At 43.5% G+C, this 25,896-nt stretch overlaps 1 protein-coding gene across 1 annotated transcript in view; it reads left to right on the forward strand.

Moving 5' to 3' along the window:
• The window catches only part of LOC126325726 (fibronectin type-III domain-containing protein 3A), a 302,806-nt gene that overhangs the window by 186,348 nt on the left and 90,562 nt on the right, over nt 1-25,896 (forward strand). Inside the window, 1 exon segment of the mRNA XM_049995274.1 lies at nt 12,190-12,353. Within this exon segment, the coding sequence (XP_049851231.1) occupies nt 12,190-12,353 (164 nt within the window).

Raw genomic sequence — 25,896 nt, forward strand, 5'->3', positions numbered from 1 at the left:
TATCGTGTCAGACACGACTCTATTAAAAGTTCTTTCTGTAATATCCCACTGAAAAATTCTGTACGTATCGGATTCCGTTCAGTTGCAATTAAGAAACTGGTCGCCTTTCGAACTTTTTTCCTATGATTCCCTCGTGGCATCCAGGTGCTTTTGCCGTACTGCGTGCACTTGACTGTTCGCTGCCCGCGGACAGTTCATCGCGTGTGTCGTTAACTTGAGCATGCGTCTACCACCGCTTCGTCGGAAGGCCGTGCGCCACAGCGACCTCTGCCTTCAGACATGTTTGTCGGAATGACTGCACGCTGCTGTTCAACGGGCGGACTGCGCAAGTGGTTGTTGTAGGATATGGCGTTTTATCGGCCTGAAGCCCACGAATGGCAATCGCCGCAGGACAATGCGTGGAACTCGGCCGCTTTCACCTCCCACAGGCGCTTCATCTGCATACAACGGTGCACCGCTGAACCATTTTAGACGCCAGTTTTCCACTGTTTTCTTTCTCTGCAACGGGTTAGAAAGGGTGCTATCCTATCCTGCAGGTACAAAAGTAATAGGAAAGATATTAAGACTTTGATTTTCTGGAAGTAGTATAAACGAAAGCGACGTAAATTTTGACAAGGCTTTTGCGAAATAACATTTTTCTTAATCGATGATGGCTATATGTCGTGATCTGTACTTAAATTAACTCGAACTAAGACTTTGCAGAACAGACAACGGTGAAAAAAAGTGCTCAGTCTAACGTTTCACAGAAAGTATTAGTTGCCTCTGTGTTGCTGTGAAGGACCTCTCCCTTGATTTTAGTGTATTTTATCACGAGAAAACCGAGTGAAGTGACGCAGTGGTTAGCACATTGGCCCCGCATTCAGGAGGATGACAATTCAAACCCGCGTCCGGCCATCCTGATTTAGGGTTTCCGTGATTTCTCTAAATCGCTTCAGGTTAATGCCGGGATGGATCCTTTGAAAGGGCACGGCCGATTTCCTTCCCTAATCCGATGGGACCGATGATCTCGCTGTTTTGTCCTCTCCCCCAAATCAACCAACCTATGGTGAAAAATTCAGATATGGAATCGTAAAGAGGCTTACCGCAATGACTCTTAATGTCCTAGGAAATCAAATCGTGCCAGTAAACTAGTAAATGTAAATGTCGTGTGACTAGGGCCTCCCGTCGGGTAGACCGTTCGCCGGGTGCAAGTCTTTAGATTTGACGCCACTCCGGCGACTTGCTCGTCGATGGGGATGCAATGATTATGATTGGGACAACACAACACCCAGTCTTTGAGCGGGGAGAGCGGGGAAACCTCCGACCCAGCCGGGAATCGAACCTGGGCCCTTAGGATTGACATTCTGTAGCGCTGGCGGCTCCGCTACCGGGGGCGGACAGTGAACTAGTACTGCCTCGGAATATACCGGTACCTTAACCAAAAAGAAAGGAATTGCCAAAGTCTGTTATGATGGACAACGCTAGTTTTATTTTACCTTTTAGTAACTCCTTGGCGAATGGTCAGCGAAGTACTACATGTCACTTGTAAGTGAAAGTAACTTTAGCAGTCTGTTTTGACGCTCGTCTGTGCTCTCGAAATCGATAACTCTGGCAGTCAACGAGTTCTGTAGTTGCTATTGTGTGTTACCAGTACATGGAACATTCTCGCTATCGAAAACGACAGTTTTCTAATTTTTTTCCTTAAGTCTGAGAAAAAAAAACTTGTTCTACAGCTGCAGATCGCGATGCGCAGCGACAGATATTCACACATCACATGCGGAAGTCATCAGATTCACTCTGTATGCGAATAAACAAATACACTTGCATATACACATGGCTTTAATATTTGTTTCTCTGGGACACATCGTCCCAGAATTAAAGTAGAACTGATCCCGTCCCCATGTTGTGTGACTAGTCTTTCGGGAACTTTCCCTCGATTGTAAGACAAATGGTTGAAGTGGCAATGCTTGTATGACTGTTCCCGCCCAATGACATTAACATTATTGGAGTGCGTAATTACCTGAGCGCAGCAGAGTCATCAGTCACAGCAGGCGACTGGTGATGGCGTGAGGAACGTTTAGAAGAGTCACCCGAGTGTCTGTAACTACAGAAGCAGCGTGCAGCTACTAACAGCTCCGATTTCTTTCAGTACTTGCTTCACATGCAGTCTCCGGGAAGCAGACATTTAATTTTTCCTCAGCAAAAGTCTCAAATTTAGTCACCTCGACAAGAGCGCCAGTGCTATCCTCTCACAAGAAGACGGTGTCCAAATTATAGAAAACAAACATATTTCCAATACCTTATCGGTTACAGGTACACCAGATGGACTGCGGCAGCTAATGTTCGCTTCTGATGTTTTCCGAAAGTCAGATTCGCTGTTATAGAAAGGCTTTCTATTTACTCAGTAATATGAACGTTCGTTATAAATGTAAAACAAAGAGCAATGAAAGAGTGGACGATCCAAAGCCACTTTCTAAATTGCGAGTGATCATCGTAACATAAGAAAGTTCCCAAAAGTCTGATCACAACCTGGGGACGGGAAAAGTTTTAATTTAATTCTGGTACGAGGTGTCCCAGAGAAAAGATATTAAAGCCAAGTATGTTTGCAAATGTATTTGTTAATAGGTATAAAGAGTGAATCGGATGACTTACACATGCGCAGTAATACTTCGTAGGGATATGAAATGGAATGATCACAAAGGGTCAGCAGGTGGTAGACTTCGGGTTTATTGGCAGAATATCGGGGAGGAGCAATCAGTCTATAAAGTAGACTGCTTACAAATGACTCGTGCGACCAGTTCTATAATACTGTTGCAAGTGTAGATCCGTACCAGATAGGACTAACGGGAGATATTGAACGTGAGCAGAGAAGGGCAGCACGAATGGGGACAGATTTGTTTAATCCGTGGGAGTGTCTCACATAGATAGTGAAGGAACTGAACTGGCATACTCTTGAAGACAGACGTGCACTATCCCGAGAAAGCCTGTTAAGAGTTGCAAGAACCGGCTTTAAATGATTACTCTAAGACTATTCGACAACTCACTACGTACCGCTGACATAAGGACCGTCAGAATAAGAGTACAATAATTACTGCACACACACAGGGGCATTCAAATAATCATTCATCACGCGCTCCATACGTGAATGGAACAGGAGAAACTGTAATAACTGGCACGCTCTACCATGCAGCTAACCAACTGAAGTAGATACAGAGCAAGAAACACTCATCAGGCAATAAATCGGAAATGTAGATTATGAGAAGTTGTTTAAGAACAGGGAAGGATACCGTATTGAATTACGCAAATAGTTCCCGCACCTTAGAAAATGAAGCTTGTAAAGACATACTCAGCTGAGATCTTCCGGAATAATTAAAGAGAGAGATAGAGAGAGAGAGAGAGAGAGAGAGAGAGATAGAGAGATAGATAGATAGATAGATAGATAGATAGATAGATAGATAGAGAGAGAGAGAGAGAGAGAGAGAGAGAGAGAGAGACACAAATGTATCGGAGAACACACAGTAGTAGAAGAGAGAACAGACGACGACCTAATAGTAGCAAAATAGATTACTGTAAAGTAAATAGATACCAATACGGAATCCTATCGTTGAAGGGCTTAATGTTTGGAAAAGTATAGGGCGGCATTAGGTATCAGTGGATATCTAAATGTTGTAGTTTGTTGATAAGCTGAAGAAGACAATGGGGGGGGGGGGGGAGATGATGTACAAGGCAGCACTTATTAGGCGTTACTTCCTCCTTTGCAGTAGGACGGACTAATAGATAACTTCACTTTCAAACTTTGGTAATTGAAATGTAGGAGACAAATTTAGGTAGATCTATTTATTTAAAATGATGAACGTCACAGCTATCGAAAGAATTATGTCTCAATTAGATACAACTGCAACGAACAAGGCGAGGCAGTGGTTAAGGCACCAGACCCGCTGTAGGGAAGAGTGGGGGAAAAAATTTTCCTCGTTTTGCATTTAACCAAGTCGCGGCATGCGTTATTTGGTTTGGTAGTCAAGCTATGCGGAACAGCCTTTGTGCACACTTTAATCTTCTTCAAAATATTCTGCAGAATGTCTTGAACACCCGATTTAGAGTTCAGTTCGTTGCTGCACCGCGATTTGTGACACGGCGAGAGTGACACACAACGGTCGCATCTCCGCTGCTTAAAACTGCCTGCTCACAACTAACTGGTCGAATACGCACCTGTTCTTTACAGGTGTTAGTTCAAGTTGCCTCCATAGTTACTGCGCTGGCGTCATCTATGCACCAGGAATGAAATCAATCATGGCCCATTTTGGACGGGCGGAGTACTGTGAAGTAAGTGTTCAGTCTCCTGTCTAATGAGCGGTTAGCTATATGCAATGGGCGTCCAGTCTCGTGGCACTGCTAAAGCTTTTTCACTGACGATAGTGCTGGAAAATGGTCCCGTCAGTCTCACGAAGGAAACTGATGAATTACCTCGAGAAACAGTAACTGCAGCTGTAAGTTCCGGCAAGGAAATGCATCCTCTTTCGAGAGGAGAGAAGCTTAGGACCTCGTCCTACCACAAGGAAATAAGTTTTCTCTGGATTCTCTGAATCGTTTAACGTGAAGAACGAATGTCGTAATGCTTTTTCCCAAGAGTGAAAAGCCGCCTGCTTGCCTTATCCTTTTGTAATTCGATCTTGAGCTGCGTCTCTTGTTAACTCGTCGTTCACGAGATGTTAAATCCTAAACTTCTCCCGAAACGGTCCAGAGGGCGATATGCTGACTAAATGCGTCCGGTAGGAAAGTTCTCGGAAGTATCTCAGTTTTCTTTGCCGGTTAATGTAAGCTCGTTTGTTCTATTCCCCTTCGATCTGTAGGTGTCAGCCCTGGAGGTTAATTTTACTTCGTAAGCGGAGGCGGGATCGGGAAAGAGAGTGGTTGCAGCTTGCTACGAGGAGAAACCAGCGCCACTTTCTACTGCTATTGCGGCTGAGCGCTGCTCGGCCTTGGCACGCCGACAAAGACTCCGTCGCCTGCAGCCAGTTGGCGATTGGCTGCATCGCCTCCACGCCGCCGAGGCGGGGCACGTATTGTACACGGCGCATGCACGGGCTTTCGTGTGCTGATCAGAGCAGCAGTAAGTGCGTGCAGAAAATATTGACTCCCACCGAAAGATAGGAGCAAAAGGAAAGAAAATCTGAAAATGAAAGGCTACAGGCGGGCCAATGGCTCTAGTCGCAGTAGGACGCACATGGCCAATGATTTTCTCACTATTAAGAGTAATAGTCGTGGAGAACTGTCTGAGAGCGCTTTCGCCATTTGCAGTCACTATCAAGTAATTCTGCCATTAACATATCCATTTCAGCATTAGTTCATTATTACAACGTTACAGATTACAACATAAAAGTCATACAGAGGCTACCGCTGATAGGTATATACTTAGGCGTCCGCAAGAGGGAGCAGCTGCCCCTTGCTGGCACCTGAGTACAGGCTTTTCTTCATTACAGTTTTCCCTCGAATTTCTAACAATCACTGTCTGCGACTCTACTGAACGGCAACTTTAACACTGCTGCTTCAGCAATCGCTACATATTTAGGGTTTTATTAGCAAGGGAAATTATACGTATTCCTTGCCGATTATTCCGTTTCAACGCTTCTCTGCAGTCAGGATGGTTGACCTTTACAGAACAGTGCCGATATAACATCTTCAACTTTTTTTTCTGTGTTTTCAACGTTCAGCCATTACCGTGCTCAGGAAGGGTCTCTTCAACATCCACTCGCACGGATCCCGTCGCCAGTTCCCACTACCTCATACCTGCGTCATCCATCACCGATTCTCATAATGCACAATGGTATCACAACTGTCTCTGGACAAGGAAAACCCAAGTTGCGTTGCTGAGTCTGTATTCACTTTAACAGAGCAGAACTACGTATGGTAGTGCAATCGGAAGAACACAACCATACTCTTACGTAGGTGTGAAAATCTATACTTAAGTTACAGCCCCAAACACGTTAGTCGAAAGAAGAAAAAAACTGTTTCCTGTGCTAGAAGAAATGGAGAAAAGTATGAAATGTTAAGATCAAAATTTTTTTTCTCTAGGGCTGGGATCTTAATAAGGTCAGCGAGTGCAACAACGACACACGCTTTCAGAGTTAGAGATAATGCATTCAGTTGCTGTGCTGCATAACAGTGTAACAGACTACCAGGCGAGGATTATATTGGTGCATTCCTAGGAGGCTAAAAGCTTATTCTACATACCAGTTTCAGGATGGTTAGGTTAGGTTACCAGTTTGCTGTAGTGGTGCATTTACCACTGGGTATGTTTGACCTAACCAACTCAAATAAATGTTGCTTTCATAACATATTTTGTTCAACTTCTTTTATGTCAGTCAACGCTAAAAAATATAAATCATGAATAATGCAATAAATCCGTTACAGTGAACAGATGTGATATTTCATAAGCAAACAAACTGTTATAGACGGGATCAAGGTAAAATAAGTATTGTTAAGGTTTATTCTCTGTTTATCTGCTTCTAGGGGTATTAATGCGATATTTTTGTTGATATCCAACAGGGTTGTGTCACGTATTCTGATTTTTTCCTCTTTCTGATTTTATTATTTCAGTTTCCGCCTAACATTAGGGGAATGTGAATACATAATTTTTTTTTTAAATTTTACTTCACAATTCATTGAGATTTAATTGTAGAAGGATGTAATTCAGATCGTTGAGTCAAAAAACTGGCATTTATATTTATGCTAATAACCTAAATAGAAGTACCTTTCATATACTATCGAAATATGCTTACCGTTCAGATACCAAAGTAATCTACTTCAGAATTACTATTTATTAACTATCAATCTTTTGAGATACAGTAAGTGTTATATGCTTCTTGTCAAATTTAGTTCTTTGGGTACGAAACGTTCTCCGACTAGAGAATTAGTTGAAAAAATTGAGTTTTGAATATTGTCCACCCCTCCCTTTGAAAAATTTTTGCGTACACGCATGATTGCATACCATTTTATTGTCTTATTGAAATTAGTTACATTTCATGTTGTGTTACATATTCATTATTTGAACATACAGGGATCTTAACCTGTGTTGATTAGTAAAGTTTTTATCACGTATCAGGTTACCAGTAATTCTATGGGAGACTAAACCGCCAAAGATGTATTTTACATACATTCTCATTATGAAATTACCTTTGATCCTAAAGCAGAAAAAGACCTAACACACATGATACTTCCATTACGCATCCTAACAAAGTATATAATAATTGGTCTGACAATCCTTGTATTGTCAAATAATGTATATTACGGTCTTGATATTTAACGCGACATAAATGTAAATAATTGTAACGTGAATTCTTGGTCGCGTCTGTGTGCTCTTCCTGTGGCCCTCGTCTGCGTCAAGGTCTCTGTCCGGGGGGTGATGGGCCGGTCTTTCCCTAATCCCGCTAAATGGGTTGTTGAGGAGACCTACGAGGCTGGCTCAAGGGCTTGTGGCTTCCCCAGGACGGGCAGGTGGTTTCAAACACCTGCCGGAAAATAAACGCTTCAAAAGACCTGGTGATGGGCAGTTTTTGCAGTGGAGTGGTTAGTGCGACTGGCGAAGGGCCACTGAAACTACCTGCACCCGGCTACCGAGTGGCCGAGAAGCCTGACTGTTAAATAATTTCGTGGATGTTTTTTGGAGCTTACGAAATCAGAAGTAGTCGACATGCAACCCCGTACTGTGCAGAAGTCATGTGTCCACTGGGGCGGATGTAATGTTTTCCGACGAAAAGTCTGAAAGCATTCGAAAGTGCGTTCCCATGAGCCAGCGTGGAGTGGTAAGATTTTTACATCAGACCGCGAAGCCAATAAATAACTAGATGGTGGTGCTTTATTGAACAAAACTGTCTTGGCAAGAATGGCAGAATCCAATAAACTACATCTATTTCCAAGGAAATTTGAAAGTGATATTTTTGCGTGGATTTTTCTCTTATTGTCGCTGAAGTGTGGTGTTGGGCTAAGTAGAGATTATCGGTGTAAGTAGTCAGGAGCCAGTTGGAGGTAGCATAGGAACTGTATGCGGTGTTCATATTCCATTCCACTGGTCGGATCTTGGAAATGTTCCGCAGTTGGATTCCTAGAGGCCTTTTAAGTAGCTGGTTTGTAACACTGAGAAGTTTAACCCTGTCTCGTGGGTCAATACGAGGCTAGCGATCCATTCTTAAACTAATTTTGGTTGTGCAGCAGCACAGAGAATTAATTAGGGTTCGACAATATACGTTTTCGACTAAATCCGCAAAGCAGTACGTCCCTCACCGATTTCATTCATAGTGACAAGACGGTGTTCGGCTTTCATTACATGAGCAATATGTCTCAGTAATTGTTGTGGTTCAAATGGCTCTGAGCACTATGAGACTTAACATCTCTGGTCATCAATCCCCTAGAACTTAGAACTACCTAAACCTAACTAACCTAAGGACATCACACACATCCATGCCCGAGGCAGGATTCGAACCAGCGACCGTAGCAGTCGCGCGGTTCCGGACTGAGCGCCTAGAAACGCTAGACCACCGCGGCCGGCAGTAATTGTTGTCTAAGTTTTTACAATCCCTGTCATCCTGATACGTATTTTACACATTATACGAGGAGGAGGAGGATCGGAAAGTTAACGCACAATAATTGTTTTTCTTCCCTGATATTGCAGCTGGATTGTTGAAATTTCATGTCGATATGGTCTGAAGTTCGCGTTACCGAAGTTACTTTTTTTTCATGTGCAGCTCTAGTTTCAACTACGAAACACACATAGCGGGCGGGCATGTAACCGTCGTCAGCTTGTGAAGAGCAGCGAAGTGTAGCTCTATTTGTGGGCCAAATGGCATAAACAGAGTTAAATTCACAGGTATGGGCGTGGCGTGTTTGGGGAGCACTATATGGACCGTAGCGATGTCTCCAGGCGATGTGCACTCTCCCAAGGCGGCCCTGTGAACCTTAGTGATTCGCTATGCGTCGGGCTGCCGGTAACAGCTGCAACCTCGCAGAATGTCGGAGCCGTTGAAGCAGCAATTTTGAACGACCGGCTTGTGTAACTGCGAACCTTATCGCAGCAGTTCAACATTTCCTATGGTGCAGTGTGCGATATCGTTCATTACTCTTTGAAATTTCATAAAGTTAGTGCACACAAAGTGCCTAGAACCTGACAGATAACCACAAGTGCCAGCGAATTATGACAAGTTTGGGCCACTTAACGCGTTATGTGGCAGAAGGGCACTACTTTCTGAAAGAAATTGTCACTGGTGCTGAAGCCAAGCAGGCCTCTGTGAAGTGGAAACATGCTGGTTACCCCGAACGAAAATAATTCGAAGTGACTGAATCTGATGGGCAAGTGCTTGTGGCAGAGTTCTGGGATATGCATGGTGTGTTATTGGGGGACTTAGCTGAACATGAGATCACTTGGAATGTTGCAGCCTACATTAAAACTCTGATTTAAGTTGCGTCATAACTTTCGTGATAAACGCCACAACTGCCGGTATCATCTTCATGACGATGCCCGTCCCCATGTTGAAAATTATAACTGAATCATTAAATGTTAATTTCTGCAGTAATACTAATTCTGTTGTTAGAATTACGTTGGAATGGAGAAAATAGAAGTACCAGCAGCGAAATTGGGTCCAGTGATCTCTCGCTTACGGAACTAAGCGCTTACACGCTGGACTTCGGAGTCCTTGAATACTAGCGACCATACAACATACACAATTTCTCAAACCCGGTTTTCTCGAAAACGGTTGAAAGCGCGTCTCTGTGTTTACATATATACTGAAGTCCTAATCGTGCCTTAAACACCCTGTCTATAAGAATCAGAATAGTGAGTGGAAGTTCGTACGCTCTAGTAAGTGTGCGAGAGGTCTGGCGCCCTCCATGGGTAACGCTGCAGCCTTCAGTATGGTGTTAGCCCACCCTTAGACTTCACGACAGCTTCCACTCTCGCAGGCATACATTCAATCAGGTGCTGGAAGGTTTCTTGGGGAATGGCAGCCCATTATTCACGGAGTGCTGCACTGAGGAGAGTTATGGATGTTGGTCGGTGAGGCCAGGCACGAAGTCGGCGTTCCAAAACATACCAGAGGTGTTCTATAGGATTCAGGTCAGGACTCTATGCCGGTCAGTCAATTACATGTCGTGTAACCACTCCGTCACATGCTGTGCATTATGAATAGGTTCTCGATAGTGTGAAAAATGCAATCGCCATCCCCGAATTGCTCTTCAACAGTGGGAAGCAAGAAGGTGCTTAAAACATCAACGTAGGCCTGTACTGTGATAGTGCCACGCAAAACAACAACCACATTGTATACTGTGATTCGTCACTCCACACAATGTTTTTCCACTGTTCAGTCGTGCAATATTTACGCTCCTTAAACCAAGCGAGGCATTGTTTGTTCACCGGCGTGATTTGTGGTTTATGAGAAGCCGCTCGACCGTGAAATCCAAGTTTGCTCACTTCCCGTCTAACTGGCATAGTACTTGCAGTGGATCGTGATGCAGTTTGGAATTCCTATATGATGGTCTGGATAAATGTCTGCCTATTACACATTACCATCCTCTTCAACTGTCGACGGTCACTTTGTCAACAGACGAGGTCGGTCTGTACGCTTTTGTGTTGTACGTATCCCTTCACATTTCCGCTTCAGTATCACATCGGAAACCGTTGGACCTGAGGATGTTTAGGAGTGTGGAAATGTCGCGTACAGAGGTATGACACAACTGACAATCACTTGACTACTTTCGAAATCCGTGAGTTCCCCAGAGCGCCCCATTCTGCTCTCTCATGATGTGTGATGACTACTTAGCGTGCTGATGTCGAGTACCTAGCATTAGGTCGCAGCACAATGCACCTAATATGAAAAACGTATTTTTTTAGGGTGTCCGGATACTTTTGATCACATAGTGTTCATGATAAGATCACGTTACTGCTCAGCTTTTGGCTCGGTTCGATTCGTACCTCCCTCGCATGGTCAGTTTTTGAATTACTCTCATGTTAGATTGTATGAAAGCAAAATAACAACACATTGCAGTCCCTGGTAGGTCGCTTGATTTTGCGCACGCTGAGGCCTGATTGGCTAACTTCAGTGCTCATTAACTTGGAAACGGTGCAACGCAGTAAATTTTTTTCTTAACAATTACTTCTCAGCACAATCTATCTTGCAATATCCTTACAAGCTTTCCAGACTGTGAACAGTAATGGTCCAGTAACAATTCCCTTGGGAGAGTCCCGAAGCTACTCCCGAAGCTTCTTTTATATACTAAGTCATTGCCGAGAGGAGTGGGATGCTGCGTCCCATTTGCTAGCAACAAGCTGTTCTGAATTTTTTTTTTTAGGCAGCAAAGAGGACTTCCCTCAAATGCCTTCCAGTATACAAGCAACACTGAAGCAGTAGACGGTGGTATATACTGCTTTCTGGATCTCGTTTACGAGCAAGGCGAGCTGAATCCAACAAGATCGTTGTTTTACTAGGGCTATTCGTTTATTAAGGTCCGAGCGGTCGCGAAATGGAAACCACAGTGAAACTCCGACGAAGCTGTGCGCAGGTGTGTTGCGCAGTGTCATTAGTATGTTCATCGATCACGTCACGTCACTCTTTACAGTTCTGAGTGGAGAGTGAACATCTAAAGATGCATAGAAAATAGTGTCTGAGCCAAGTATGAATGAGTGTCTGTTGAAAGACTTAGCCTGATTTGATGCAGCCCACATTACATAACTGGCATGCATTTCCTTCGTCATGACAATTCTGTGTCACGCACTGCAGGGGCAATGGAGACGACCCTGCAGCATTTTCGATGGGAACTGTTTGATCCCCCACCATACAGCCCAGACTTGGATCTCTTATTACACGAAAACAACATTTTGGCACAGACAGCGAGCTGCAGACCAGCGTAGAGAATTGGCGGAAAGTACCGGCGGCAACCTTCTGTGGCAGGGGAAACGGGAAGTTGGTACAACGCTGCAACAAATAAGTTGGAGCGGCGACTGTGTAGAGATATAGCTGTAAGGTGTAGGTAACGGACGTAAACAAAACATATTTAATTTTCACTGTGCTTTCCATTTAGCGATCGATCGAACCGTAATAAACGAATAGCCCTCTCGGAAGTCATGTTGATGCCTACAACTAATGTTTTCGGTCTTCAGGAAGGTCGCAATACTCTGGTTGTTCCTCTCGGAGTGTGTGGGTGTTTATGGAATGCTTGTTTCAGGTCCGGTGACGGTGCCGATGGTGTCGACCAACAGCTCGCCGCCCATCGCGATGCCGGTGCAGGTGCCTCCGGGCCACGTGGTGCAGCAGATCGTGGACGAGAGCGGCACGCTGCGCCACGTCATCCTGTCTCCGCAGGCCATGCTGCCCATGCCGCCGCCCTACGTGAGTAGCCTTGTACACGACAGTCATGCTCTGTGATTTCTTATCCCGTAAATTACACCAAAAGAAAGAGGGAACGCTCGATTGTATTGTGCCTCAGAATATTAGTTGTTCTGAGGTGGGATAAGTCACGAAGGTTGCACCGGGATTCGAAAGCGTGATGTTTAGTTTGCAGTTACGATAGAATTTAAACAAAACTCTCCGCTGAAGCTAGTTCTGCACTTTGTTACCAGTATTTTTCCGGCTATGACGAAACCAGACGCAGAGATCGCTGTAGGAGAGCGTTAAGTTGGGTTTTAGTCAATCGTGTTAAACTGTAGCACAATGCGATGAAATGTCGCAGTGCACAGCAAGAATAATCGGACTTGGAATAAAAAAACAATTTAGACTGCGAGCTATAAGAGAGAGGATGCAAATACGCGTCTGATAGAACGTTGATTGCGTGTAATCGTCACACCTTTTTCGTTTCCCAGCGGAATTAAACTGCTAAAACATGTAATTCACTTGTACAGACAATTAGTAATTTTTAAGGTGATGACTCCTAAATATAATGAAAGACTTTAAAATACCATCAAAATTAATTAGATTAGTTAAAATGTGTATCGATGAAACTTTGTCGCATAAAGACACCTGTAGGAGAAACTGAAGATTTTAAGGTGTACACTAGACTGAGACAAAGGGATGCCATTTCACTTATTTTATTTAACCTTGTCCTAGAGAAGATTGATAGAGAATTTTCTAAAACTAGTCCACAAGGGCTAGAGAAGATTGATGGAGAATTTTCTAAAACCAGTCCACAAGGGTTCCAGTTACAGGATGTGAACATTACAAGACTTGCCTATGCAAATGGTGTAGCACTAATAAGTAGTTCAAAAAGAGAATTAATCAGAATGATGCAAAATTACTAGAAAATTGCTGAGAAAACAGGATTACGTGTTAATGAAGAAAAGACAGAATACCTGCCCATAAGTAAGAAAACCAGAAAAGATGCACCTCTGACTGTAGATGAATTCAATTTAAAGACTGTTGACCACTTCAGGTACCTAGGAAGTATTTTTAGTAATAACAACAGCAAACAAGACACTTTTTAGTTTCATCAAAATTCTAAGAAAAAGATCACTTAGCAGTAACTTCAAAATCCGCTTATATCAGTCGACCATTATACCTGTGATGTTATATGGATGTGAAACATTAATATTTAGAAAGAAAGATGAAGAAAAACTTAATATTCGAAAGAAAAGTATTAAGGAAAATTTTTGGACCTGTATACGACGAAAATAACATGGAATGGAGAATAAGAAGAAATGAAGAATTAAGAGGGCTTTGCAAACACTGTAACATCGTCGAAGTGCTCAAGAGGAGAAGGTTGAATTGGGCAGGCCATATACCAGAATGACAGAGAACAGACTACCTAGAAGGGCATTCAGCAGAACAATAGAAGGAATGAGAGAGAGAGAGAGAGAGAGAGAGAGAGAGAGAGGGGGGGGGGGGGGGGGGGAGACCCAGAATCAGATCGCGGGATGACATTCGGGAGGACACAATGAGGACGAATAGCAGCAGCAACTGGACAAACAGCGCATTGGACAGGCAGAAGTGGAAGAGGCTCATAGAGCAGGCGTATGGTCGATAAGGCCCTTGCCACATGTAAAGTAAGACTTCAGTACACACTGATAAGCGAAAGTATTTGACCACTGCCCTCCACGACGTTAGATGCCGCGTAGTGGCGATGCCTGCCCGTGACGCGGTAACAAAAGTATGTAAGCGGAGCAACCACGGACGGGGGATCACCCTAGAGAGGATATGGTATGAAAATGGGGAAATCCACTGAGGTGAGAGACTTTGTCAAAGGATAAATTATTACGCAGAGCCTGTGAACGACTATCTCGAAAACAGCGAAGCTGGTCGAATGTTTACGTGCTGCCGTAAGCATTTATGGAATAAAATAGAAGGGTAGTGAAACTACCACTATGCATATCTACGGAAAGAGGTAGGGCAGTGAAACTACGACTAGGCGCTAAATGGTCAGACGTCGGCGACTCCCCACAAAACGTGGGTCTGGAGGCTTGTCTGCTCCGTTACGTGGGATAGATGGTGCTCAGTGCCATCTCCGTCAAAAGAGCACATTGCTGGTGCACGCACAAGTTTTTCGGAGCATACCGTTCATCTTACATTGTTGGACATGGAGCTCCGCAGCAGACCACTCCTACGTGTTCACATGTTGACCCAACTACATCGTCAGTTATGACTGCAGTGGACACGGGACCATCGGGATTCGACCGTCGATCAGTGGAAACTTGTCGGCTCTTCGGGTAAATTACACATTTGCTACTCTGTCGCTGGTCGTCTCCACAAACGTCGTCACCGAGGTGAACGGCGGCTCGAAACGTGCAACAAGTCACGGACGCTGGCTGGTGGGAGCAGTATTATTTTATGGGACACATGCTTCTGCGCTTGCATGGGACCTGTGATAGTAATCGAAGACACGCTGGCAGCTGCGAACCTCCTGCATCCCTTGATGGATGATGTGTTCCCCGACGGCGATGTAATCTTTCAGCAGTATAACTGGCGGTGTCTCGGAGCCAGAACTGTGCTACAATGGTTTGAGGAGCATTATAGCTGATCTCACATTGGTGTCTCGGCGACCTAATTGGCCTGATGTAAATCCTATGGAACCCATCTGGATCGCTATCGGGCGCCATCACCGCCTACTCAAATCAACGGGCCATTATATCCGCGAATTACATGGCGTGTGCGTAGACACCTAATGCCACATACCTCCATAAACCTACCAACAAACGTTCGAAAGATGGACGAACACTGTCATAATGTTTTGGTTCATCACTGTATAATAGGAGCCAAAGTCATTTTAACTCAGTAGCAAGATTATTATTCACAATTAATGTAAAGCTACAAACGTGGTGATCTTAGATGCGTCTAGACAGAAAAAAAACATTATGAAGTACTTACGAATCTAAGGAATTTGGAATTTCCTATGTTTCATATTAAAGAATAAGGAAATTAGTCCATCGACTCTAGCACATAAAGTTAAAGGATACACATAACTCTGCATACTACTTAATCAAATGATAGATTTTAATTTATTTACAGGTTCTATTGCTATATTCATACCTTTAACTACTTTTGTGAAAAGAGGAACATTGGATGTCACAAAGGACATTAATGAATTTACGTATTGTGACGTAGTTGCCAAAATACCCAGTTTTTTGAAGAGGTGTCTCAGGATGTTCTTTAATTAACTCCAGGGGTTAACACCCTTTTGTGTTCTGAAAATATTATCCATGTAACTTGAATTTTCTCTAGAATAGGATTCCATGATAAACTGACTATATCCTGTCTCTGGGCTGAAAAACTTCGTTAGCGTTGCTTGTACTGGCATTGAATATTTTCTCACTCGTGGAACCTTGCCAAATGTATGCCGCCTCCAATCCGCTAACTAACAAGCCTCTTGTATTGTCATTCAAAAAACAACTCATTACACTACACTATACTACGCTATGCCATGTTCTCGTACTGGCACGCTACATCGGTCACGTATTTTCATTGTGTCTAGGCAACAGCGAAGACCGCCCACTGTCAGCTTAGCGTAGTGATTTTTCGTCGGACTCAAAGACCACATGATTTACTGACATGAGAGTGGTTATATTAAAGAGAGACAGACGAAGAGAAAGAGATTATCTCCATACTGAGGAGGAAAGTTGCTAGTCTTCAAAATTAAGTTAGGTTCCTCCCAGCTTTCTTTAAGGACTTCAGGCGGTAGTAGAAAGTTCCTTAAGTACTATAAATGTATTCAGTCGTTGTAGACCTTTTCATAGTCAAGGCATTAAATACCGGCTGAAAGTTTTATCGAGATGGGAAAGCAACCATAGTTGTTTTTAAATAACAAGTCAAATATGCACCTAAAAAAGACATTAGGATGTCACAGCAAACCTTAATTGTATTGTCAAGACTACGTTTCTCCAGTCCACATCCCACTGATCCCTGAATATGCAATCGAAAACAGTCAGCAGTGAATCTGCACGACAGATTGGTGGCTACTGGCGTCATCAGAAATTCGGACAATGAAAATTAGGCACCTCAGTTTTTCACAAAAAAGGATGAATTGATGGTAAAAATTGGCCACTTATGACGTGAAATATTTATATGTGCCAGAAGATGCTTACAGCTTAATTTTAAAAACTTCAACGTGACTCTACTGTCAAATTTACAGTCGCGCTGATTGAGAATAAAATGGACTGAACAAAAAAGAAAAATGTTTGACCGTTATGTCGGCTGTTCTGTATTTAGTACTGTATTTTACAGAATTGCCGTTGTGATATATTTTGACTGTGGTTAATTATATTTTGACTTGGACGAAATACGCAAACAAAGAACTTGAATTTTTTCAATACAAATATCTGCTTGGGGGAGGGGCGCGGCCTCGGACGGCGGCGGCAGAAGCAGCAGATGAGGGTGTCGAAAACATACGTAGCCAGTCACAGGTTATCTTCAAGAAGCCGACGCGCTGTGCTGTGTCCACTCGAGAGATCCACGTAGAAAAAAGCCTTTGTTGAAGTCACGTTATCTGCTGAATTACGAAGAATTTTTATACGTGAATGTTTTGTGAAAAATTGCAAATCAGAGTGCAGCACCATAGGGAACGTAGCGCTGCAAATGAAACCGTAAATACGGCATCCCTCATTTGGAAGGAGGGGGGAGGGTTGCGTAAGGGGGAAGGCGGACCTTGATGTTTACTTTCGCTTTAATAACGTGGAGGGTGAAAGGCCGCAGCCATTGGAGTAAAGGAGCAACTTTTGTGGCCGTTTGAAACATTGCTTGGCGGGCACCAGACTGTTAAACCGGCAGTGGCGGCAGACGCCGACTGTCGAGTGCGGGGGCGGCAGGGGTGGCGGAGTAAATCACGTTTACAGCCTCCACGGCCACGTGCGCCGGAGCCGCCACACGTGTGGTCGGTTACAGCTAGCTGCGCACATTTACTGCTGCAGTTTCTGCCTCCCCTTCCACCCTTCCTGATATCGTAGCCGCAGGCTAGTGATAATTTCTGCAGCAGTTAGCATTTAAGCTGCAAAACGAAGCGCTAATTATTCGCCTCATATTTGTATGTAAGCACCGAAAGAGAAGGCGCAGTTCTTACCACACTGGACTCCCTCTTAGGAGGGCGGCGTTCAAATCCCATCCGGCCTTTCAAATTCAAGTTTTCCTTGGTTTCTCCAAATCGCGTACGGTAAATACCGGAATAGATCTTTCAAAAATTACACGGCTGATTTCCTTCCCCCATTTCGAGCTTGTGCTCCATCTCTAATAACTTTGTCGTCGACGGGACGTTAATCCCTATTCTTCCTTCGTTTTGGTAAGTAAGCGCCCAAGAGCTTCCTACGGCGATTTGTTGGTAACCAAAAGGGCACCAATACTACGGCCATTGTAGGGATGGGCCAGTATTTCAGTATGCACATCATTCATTAGTGTGTTGTCTTTTATTTCTGTTGGCGGTGCCTACGCAAAAGTATGCATATGCCTCACGAGGAACCCAGAAGGCTGAATTTTGTGTTTCCACGTTCATTAATGATCTTCTAGCAATTAATCAGTCATATTTATTGCTACACTTCTGGAGTTTATCGTAAGTTTAAAACTACGGTCATTGGTCATGGTAAGGGAAGCTCAAGGTTACAGTCCTTATGAAGGGGGAGAGAGAGAGAGAGAGAGAGAGAGAGAGAGAGAGAGAGAGAGAGAGAGAGAGAGAGAGAGAGAGGGGGGGGGATGCAGAGAAGTGACCTGCGTGCCACCAGACCTTTTCCTCGTGAAAAACTGAAGGAGCATCCATAGTGATGCCCTCCTTCCAAGCGATAATTGGATTTCGGTTACATTCTTAGGATCAATAGCCTATAGCCCTACACGCTGCCAACTTCTGCCATTTGATTGCAAAATCTAGTTATGAGAATTTCTAACATCACCGAGATTTGAACCGGCCACTATGTTGAGTACCTGTAACACTGATGCAGGAGCGGAACGCTATAGTTTGCCACCATATTACAGAAAACATTACGTTTCTAAAAGTGGCCTGGTGTTCCGGTAATTAGAACTTTTGCACCAAAAGAATGTGTCCTGATACTACTTTAGATTCAAATTTGGTTAGTAAATTAGGTAGATAGCTACTTTACGATGTCCATTATGTTGGCTAGTGCATACATGGATGCTGAAACAGCCGGTATTGGACGTTGTTTTTGTCCCATGACGTAATGATGTGGTTTGTGACGTTATATGTGTGCAAACAGATCAAGGGACTGAAATATTCTGTGGACCTAGGCTGCGTACATTTCAGTAAACACGTTCCCTATCTTCCGATTGTTCTTCTCTCCATCTTCGGCAGAACGCTGACTATTCGTTCCGGATTTGTATTATCTTTTGGACTGTAGACTGTGGTGACGTGATCTGGTGCGTACCCCTTAGTCTATATGGGGTCAGTCTGATAAAGTTTGATTGAGCGAATGTGGTATCATGAGATTGACTATAGCTGTTAGACGCGTATGGTTTATGCGCCTCCTCTCCTCCCGCTCCCCACGTCTGATAGGATTTTTTTTTTTTCTGCGAACTAGACTCGCAATTTGCCCCGTCAAACACACTGACGTATAAACTCAGTATGAGCTTCAAGAAAGGGAGCACATGTAATGGATATTACATATACTATCTTCAAAATTACTTTAAGATTGACAGCTACGAAGAAAGTAGTGCGGTGAAATTCACACGTGAAGCACGCCACGCTGTCTTACAGATCAACGAGACGTGGAGGCACAGCAACCGGCCAAGATTGCAGGCTGGCACATCACCTACACCTCTTCCTGCTTGCACTTTGCTGTAGTTTGTGGGCGGGTGTCTCTACGCACTTGGCTGCTTCGACGTTTAGTAACCGGAAATGGACATCCTGTGACCCTGCTTTCAGTTCGGACTTCGCCGCGATGACAGGTTACATAGCAGTCACGTCACTGTCGGCCACAGTAGACCTGAGCACAGCACGCGCTGTGCAGTTTTTTCCCCTCATTTCCTTTACATGTAATTTTGTTTTTACTATTTGTGGTGTGATACTGAACAATGCCAGAAGCAAGATTATCAAATATTAGGCGTGGAAACTTCGATGTCGCTCTCTTGCGCAGGAGATAACCATACAATCTCAGTCGTTAGCTGCCTTCTTCGAGAAAAATTAATGATGGCCCGCTTCTTTCCGTTAGCAAAGTGACCTAAAGAACTGATGCAGCTTTGAACATAAACAAAAAATACTGGTATGGTAATCTGCAAGGTTATTTCGAGAAAAAAAGAAGCTGGAAAATTCTCGAAGCTGAAAACTTTTTTTTTTGGGGGGGGGGGGGGAGGAGTGTTGATGGGTAAGCGTATTACGTCTTCATATCTACTATCGCAGAAGGAAACATCAGACTCTCTGCAAATTATTGGTAACTTTTAAGAAACAGGTCTTTTCCAAGACAGAAACATCATTACTTATAGTACTTCACGTCCTGACGTTTCACTGTGGACAAACCTAGGCAGTAATGTATTGTTAAAGACGGAAGGTATAGATGTGAGGCTGAACAGAAATCGTGTAAACCTAATTATCTGCTTCTCGTAATGAAATCAAGTGGGCAACCACTAGTTCTTCACGCTCTTATGCAGCGTTATATGTCACATTTACCTACTTCTTTATAGATACCTTTCACAAAGTTCTGATTTGGAACAACAGATATTAAGAGCTATACTGAACATTTCACTTGCGTAACGATACACCTGTCTTCAATATCAACAACATTTCTCATAATCGGAAAATTCAGTAGTTTAAGTAGGAAATACATTTTCGTAAACTTTCCCTGTATCATCTTACAAATTAGCTGTTGCAGTTAAATATAAGATGAAAACATAGTGCAGCTTCGCTTAAGATAGGTTAAGGAAAGGCGAACTTACGTTTATGGCATTTGTAGACTTAACCAAATCTTTTTGACAACGTTGACTGGAATACACTCTTTGAAATTCTGAAGGTAGCAAGGATACAATACAGGATCGAAAGGTAACTTACAACTTCTACAGACTCAGTGATAAGAGTAGAGGGTCGTGTAAGGGAAGCAGTAGTTGAGAAGGGAGTGAGACAGGGTTGTAGCCTCTTCCCGATGTTACTAAATCTGTACAATGAACAAACAGTGGAGGAAATCATTGAAAAATTTAGAGTAGGAATTAAAGTACAGGGAAAGAAATAAAAATTTTGACTTTACCGATGATATCGTAATTCTGTCAGAGACAGCAAAGGACTTGGAAGGGCAGTGGAACTGAATGGACAAGAGTCTTGAAAGGAGGATATAAAATGAACATCAACAAAAACTAAACAAGAATAATGGGATGTAGTGGAATTAAATCAGGTGATGCTGTGACACTGAAAGTAGTAGATGAGTTTTTCTATTTGGGTTGCAAAATAATTAATGATGGCTCAAGTAGAGAGGATATAAAATATAAACTGGCAATGGCAAGAAAAGCGTTTCTGAAAAAGAGAAATTTGCTAACATTAAATATAGGTTTAAGTGTTTGAAATCTTTTCTGAAAGTATTCGTATGGGGTGAAGCCATGTATGGAAGTGAAACATGGACGATAAATAGTTTGAACAAGAAGAAAATAGAAGCTTTCGAAATGTGGTGTTATAGAAGAATTCTGAAGATAAGATGGGTAGATCACATAACTAATGAGGAGGTATTGTGGCACAACTTGACAAGAAGGGGGGACCGGTTGGTAGGACATGTTCTGAGGCATCAAGAGATCACAAATTTAGCATTGGAGGGCAGCGTGGAGGGTAAAAATCGTAGAGGGAGACCAAGAGATGAATACACTAAGCAGATTCAGAAGGATATAGGTTGCAGAAAGTACTGAGAGATGAAGCAGCTTGCACAGGATAGGGTAGCATGGAGAGCTGCATCAAAACAGTCTCAGGATTGAAGACAACAACAACAACAACAACAACATACTAGCATGCGTACCGAGAGGCTGTAAAATCTCGAAGTTTTTCATCATTCACAGCGTCCGCCCCTGGTAGCTGAGTGGTAGCCGGCACGGTAGCTCAGCGTGTTCGGTCAGAGAGCGGGTTGGCCTCTGTAATAAAAAAAACTGAGTGAAACTATCAACAAACGAACTTGACCGGATGTCATGTGATGTCCGCAACGAACAAACGCAACGATCAACAATGAACAAAATGGAGAATAAAAAAATAAAAAATAAAGTGGTCAGCGAGACGGACTGTGAATCCCAAGGGCCCGGTTTCGATTCCCAGCTGGGTCGGAGATTTTTCTCTGCTCAGGGACTGGGTTTTGTGTTGTCCTAATAATCATCATCATCATTTCATCCCCATCGACGCGCAAGTCGCCGAAGTGGCGTTAAATCGAAAGACTTGCACCAGGCTAGCGGTCTACCCGACGGGAGGCACTCGTCACATGCCATATTATTATTATTATTTATCATTCACAGCAAGACTAATACGAGTTGCTCCCCTCCATTTCACATCTTGGCACGCTCTTGGGTTTGTGCCTGCCATTTTGATGTCATGGGTCAGATCGTACGTTGGGTATCGATTGGTCCAATATGTCTTCTCTCATCGTTGTAAAGTCCGGCAACAGATGCACTCTTGCAATGAGGTAGTCAATGGTGACGGGAACGGTTGCGCATCCTTAGCATGCTGCAGCGCCTCGCGTCGTCCGCCATGTCGAAGGTGAGACCGGAATCGAGGGTGTAGGCGGACAGTGACTGTCGGCCGTCTTCCCGGAGAGGCTTGGCGCAGGGCAGGACGGAACGTGCGTCTCAAGGCCGCAGCGGCCAAGGTTGCAGCGGCGAGAATAGGACGGCCCACCAAAATACCTGCTCTGCTCTCTCCCAGCCCGGCGCACCGGCGCTCGCTGGTTCCCCTTATCATTTCCGACGTCCCATTGTGATTTAATCAAATACTGTGTGTGCTTAGGCTGCGTGCATTTCAGTAAATACGTTCCCCCATCTTTCGATTGCTCTTTCCTCCACTAGCTCCCAAAAGGTGAGTGACGAAGGCTGTATTGTCTTCGTTAAAGACGAAGGAACTGACAGTCCACCATAGCATCTTGAGACAGTCGGAAGTTAGTTATTATGGACAGAGAACAACTGATGCAGACAGTGTTTTTTTGGGGGGGGGGGTGGGGGGTGGGGGGTGGGATGTGACTGTTTCCAACGATTATACAGGATGGCTACAAAAAATATCATTGATTCCAAGTACAGCTGTCTCCCGTTATTGGAATACTGCTACTCGTCGAAATTTATGGTGTGAAGACGTAAATCGCAAAATCATTCCCAAGTGGTTACATAGTGATGCTTACGAACTGCGATTTGGGCAGGTAAGTGACGCAGATATAGCGGTGCAGTAGACACAGAGATGCGATGATGCGATTCGGAAACCCTGTCGTCATGCACATCGAATGACTGAAATTCTCGTCAGAAAAAAATGAAAAAAAGAAACAGGAAAAAAGGGACGATTCATTCCCGAAAGCGAACTGGAAGCAAGTGATACGAAATATTGTGTTCTTGGGGTAATTTTATGTAAATGCGTTGTCAGATTCTGGCAAATAATGCGTATGCACTGTAGTGGTCTTTCGCATGTGACATGTAGCTGTTTTACAAATTCAGTCGATTACACTTTGTGGTAAAAACTAGATTTTCAATATCTTATTCTTTCGGTTATCTGCACTATCTCAGGTCCCGATTAACAAAGATAATCGGGAACGTGGAATACTTGAGTTTCTCGAAGTGGTCGTGATACTTGATTGTAAAGAAAAACTCTCAGAATTTAGCTACATAAAATGTTCCAAATTATATTTACGACTTTGACCACATATATTTCAGAAATGAGGTGGGTAGAAAGGTACTGTGTGCGGAGTAATGTTTACACCAAGTAAAATTTTAGTAACGTTTAAGAAATTTCAGTATGTACGCCATCTGTAGCACACAGGATATGTAAGCGATATTCCAGTTCCTCCCATGTCTGGCGTAGCGTGTCCTTATGAATGCGTGCGACTACTGCTCCGATGAAACCAAGCTTCGTCCATGTACCTTACGTTACACTAATACTTCTTCTATAGATCATGAATAAGACATTTCGTAATGATGTGGAACGTGTCATTTTTACGTCAGTTTTTATTACACAACGAATTTTTTTTTTTTACACTTCATCTATTGAGTAGGAGGAGTTGTCATTCAGAGATTCTTGTAATCTGTTACCTGAAAAAGGTAAGTCTGGGTTATCGTCGATGTGACTCACTCTCAATTGCAAATGCTCTTCGCTTTGGCATTGCAACACATTGGAGCTCTTGCAGCAGCTGCGCCTTGTGGGCTGTATGTTTTAGACTCTACACTGTGGTCGGTGGTCGCCGCCGCATCTGTCGAGACGATTGACGGGTTGATTTGGTTGGGCTCAGGATTAATGCTTGTTGCATCCATTCCACTTATTCATCATTCGTGCTCGGACGCCTGGAATTCGTCCTTTTAATCACATTTTTGGGTTCCTTGACAATTCCACACTCTTTGCCATATGTCAGGTGGTGATTTTCGTCAAAAATAAAATAATTTAACTCTAAAAGAAAAGAAAAAGCTTCAAGTGTGTGAACATTATGCTGCAATCGACAGCTCTCTACCTGTTCCCGCTTCTGAAATATACGCCAGAAAAATTGTAACGATCGATTTGAAACTTCCTATATTTTCAAAAAATCCTTTCGTCAAGCGCACCATGATGTACGCGCGGTATTACGGTTCTGTCCACACACGTTCCTGTGTGTCACTACTGATTGCCATGAATGCAGTAGTAATACAGTTGCTGCTGCTGATGACTTCGGCACTTTGGCAACTCAACGTTCAAGTGGTGGCTCTTTCTACTGTACCAATGAACTGTAATGCTTTTTTTGGGGGGGGGGGGGGGCGTGTGAGAGATGTTTGCAGTGGTTATGAGAGAGGCAATTGAATGCTAATCGTAGGGAATACACATCCAATCAGACGGTTCAATCTCGCGTACAGCCATCCTGATTCAGGTTTTCCGTGATTTCCCTAAATCGCTCCAGGCAAATGCCGAGATAGTTCCTCTGAAAGGGCACGGCTGACTTCCTTTCCCGTCCTTACCTAATCCGATGACCTAGATGTTTGGTCTCTTCCTCCAAACAAGCGAAGCGACCATCTTCATTTAGACTGCCTAAGTTTTTCAGGTGAACTCCAGGATTCCTTTAGAAAGGACGTCGCAGAGTTCCTTCACCATCCTCGTCTAATCATACCATGTGCTTCGTCTTTTGACCACGACCTCTACAGAAAGTGGACTCTGTAATTTTTCTTATACGACAGAACTGTTGTGTTCCTTCCCCTTCAGCGAAACTTCAGACAACATATAATTGTATCACAAGCAGCTCGCAGTCAACAAAATCAGAAACGCTCTTTGCTCATATTCGATTTTTTCGCATCCTTAAAGATAAACGCTGCAATTATCGAGCAAGAGTACAGTGTCTCTCTTATTTGGCTAAGGGAAGCCACTTTGTGTAAGATGCTACATCAGGTAATGAGAGATACGTCAGATCTGACCAGGCCTTCAGTGTTTTACCGAGTGAGGAGGTGCAACGGTTAGCTCACAGGACTCATATTCGGGAGAACCGGGGTTCGATTTCCCGACCATCCATCCAGATGTAGATATCATGCGGCTGGCTTTGGACATACGCCTGGATAATTCTTTTGAGAGGTACATCGCTCCTTTGCTTCCCAGTCCTTCCCCGGCTTGCTCTCTTTGTAATGACGTTTTTGGCGGTACGGTATTACGTTGCCCTTACACACATAGCTACTTTTTATTGGGTAAACTCGCATCCGCATTAATCATAGGTTCAGCATTTAATATTACGTGATCTGGTTTGATTTAGCATGCTGAATGTACTTATTTTGTGTTGTAGATAAGCTTTTATATTATCTCTGTCAGTTTATTTTCGGATTCCCTCTAGGTTAACACAACTTCAGGAACTCTCCTATTGCGTACTTATTCGTTCGTTCACTTTCGTAATCTATAATGTAAAAATGAAAAACTCACATGCACAGAAGTATAGGGTCTTCAGCGAAGGAATCCGTTATTTCAAAATAACATATCAAAAACGAATATCGATAGAAGAGTATATTAAACGGTATGTTTATTGTGAAAGCCGTAAGAATTTTATACGGAAGTTATACTTTAATTTCAAAATAGTTCTAAAAGCTGCGAACACTTGGCGCTGTAACCGCATTACGTAGTGCCTAGAAGTAGTGCGTTGCAGCTCAGTGATCAGTTCCACGATTGAAAGGTGAAAGAAGGTTAGCGTACCGAAGGAAGAGGTTGAAAGCATATATTCCATTGAAAGACGTGTTGTCTGTTACTGGAAAACCACTGGTTAAAACACGGTCCTACGCATCTAGACACAGTTTTCATACATGTTTTAATGTTCCAGAAGCTCTCAATGCACAAACCATTCGCAAACCATTCGCAAACTCTTCG

Source organism: Schistocerca gregaria, chromosome 2 (assembly GCF_023897955.1).
Source record: "Schistocerca gregaria isolate iqSchGreg1 chromosome 2, iqSchGreg1.2, whole genome shotgun sequence".
Classification (NCBI taxonomy): Eukaryota; Metazoa; Arthropoda; class Insecta; order Orthoptera; family Acrididae; genus Schistocerca; species Schistocerca gregaria.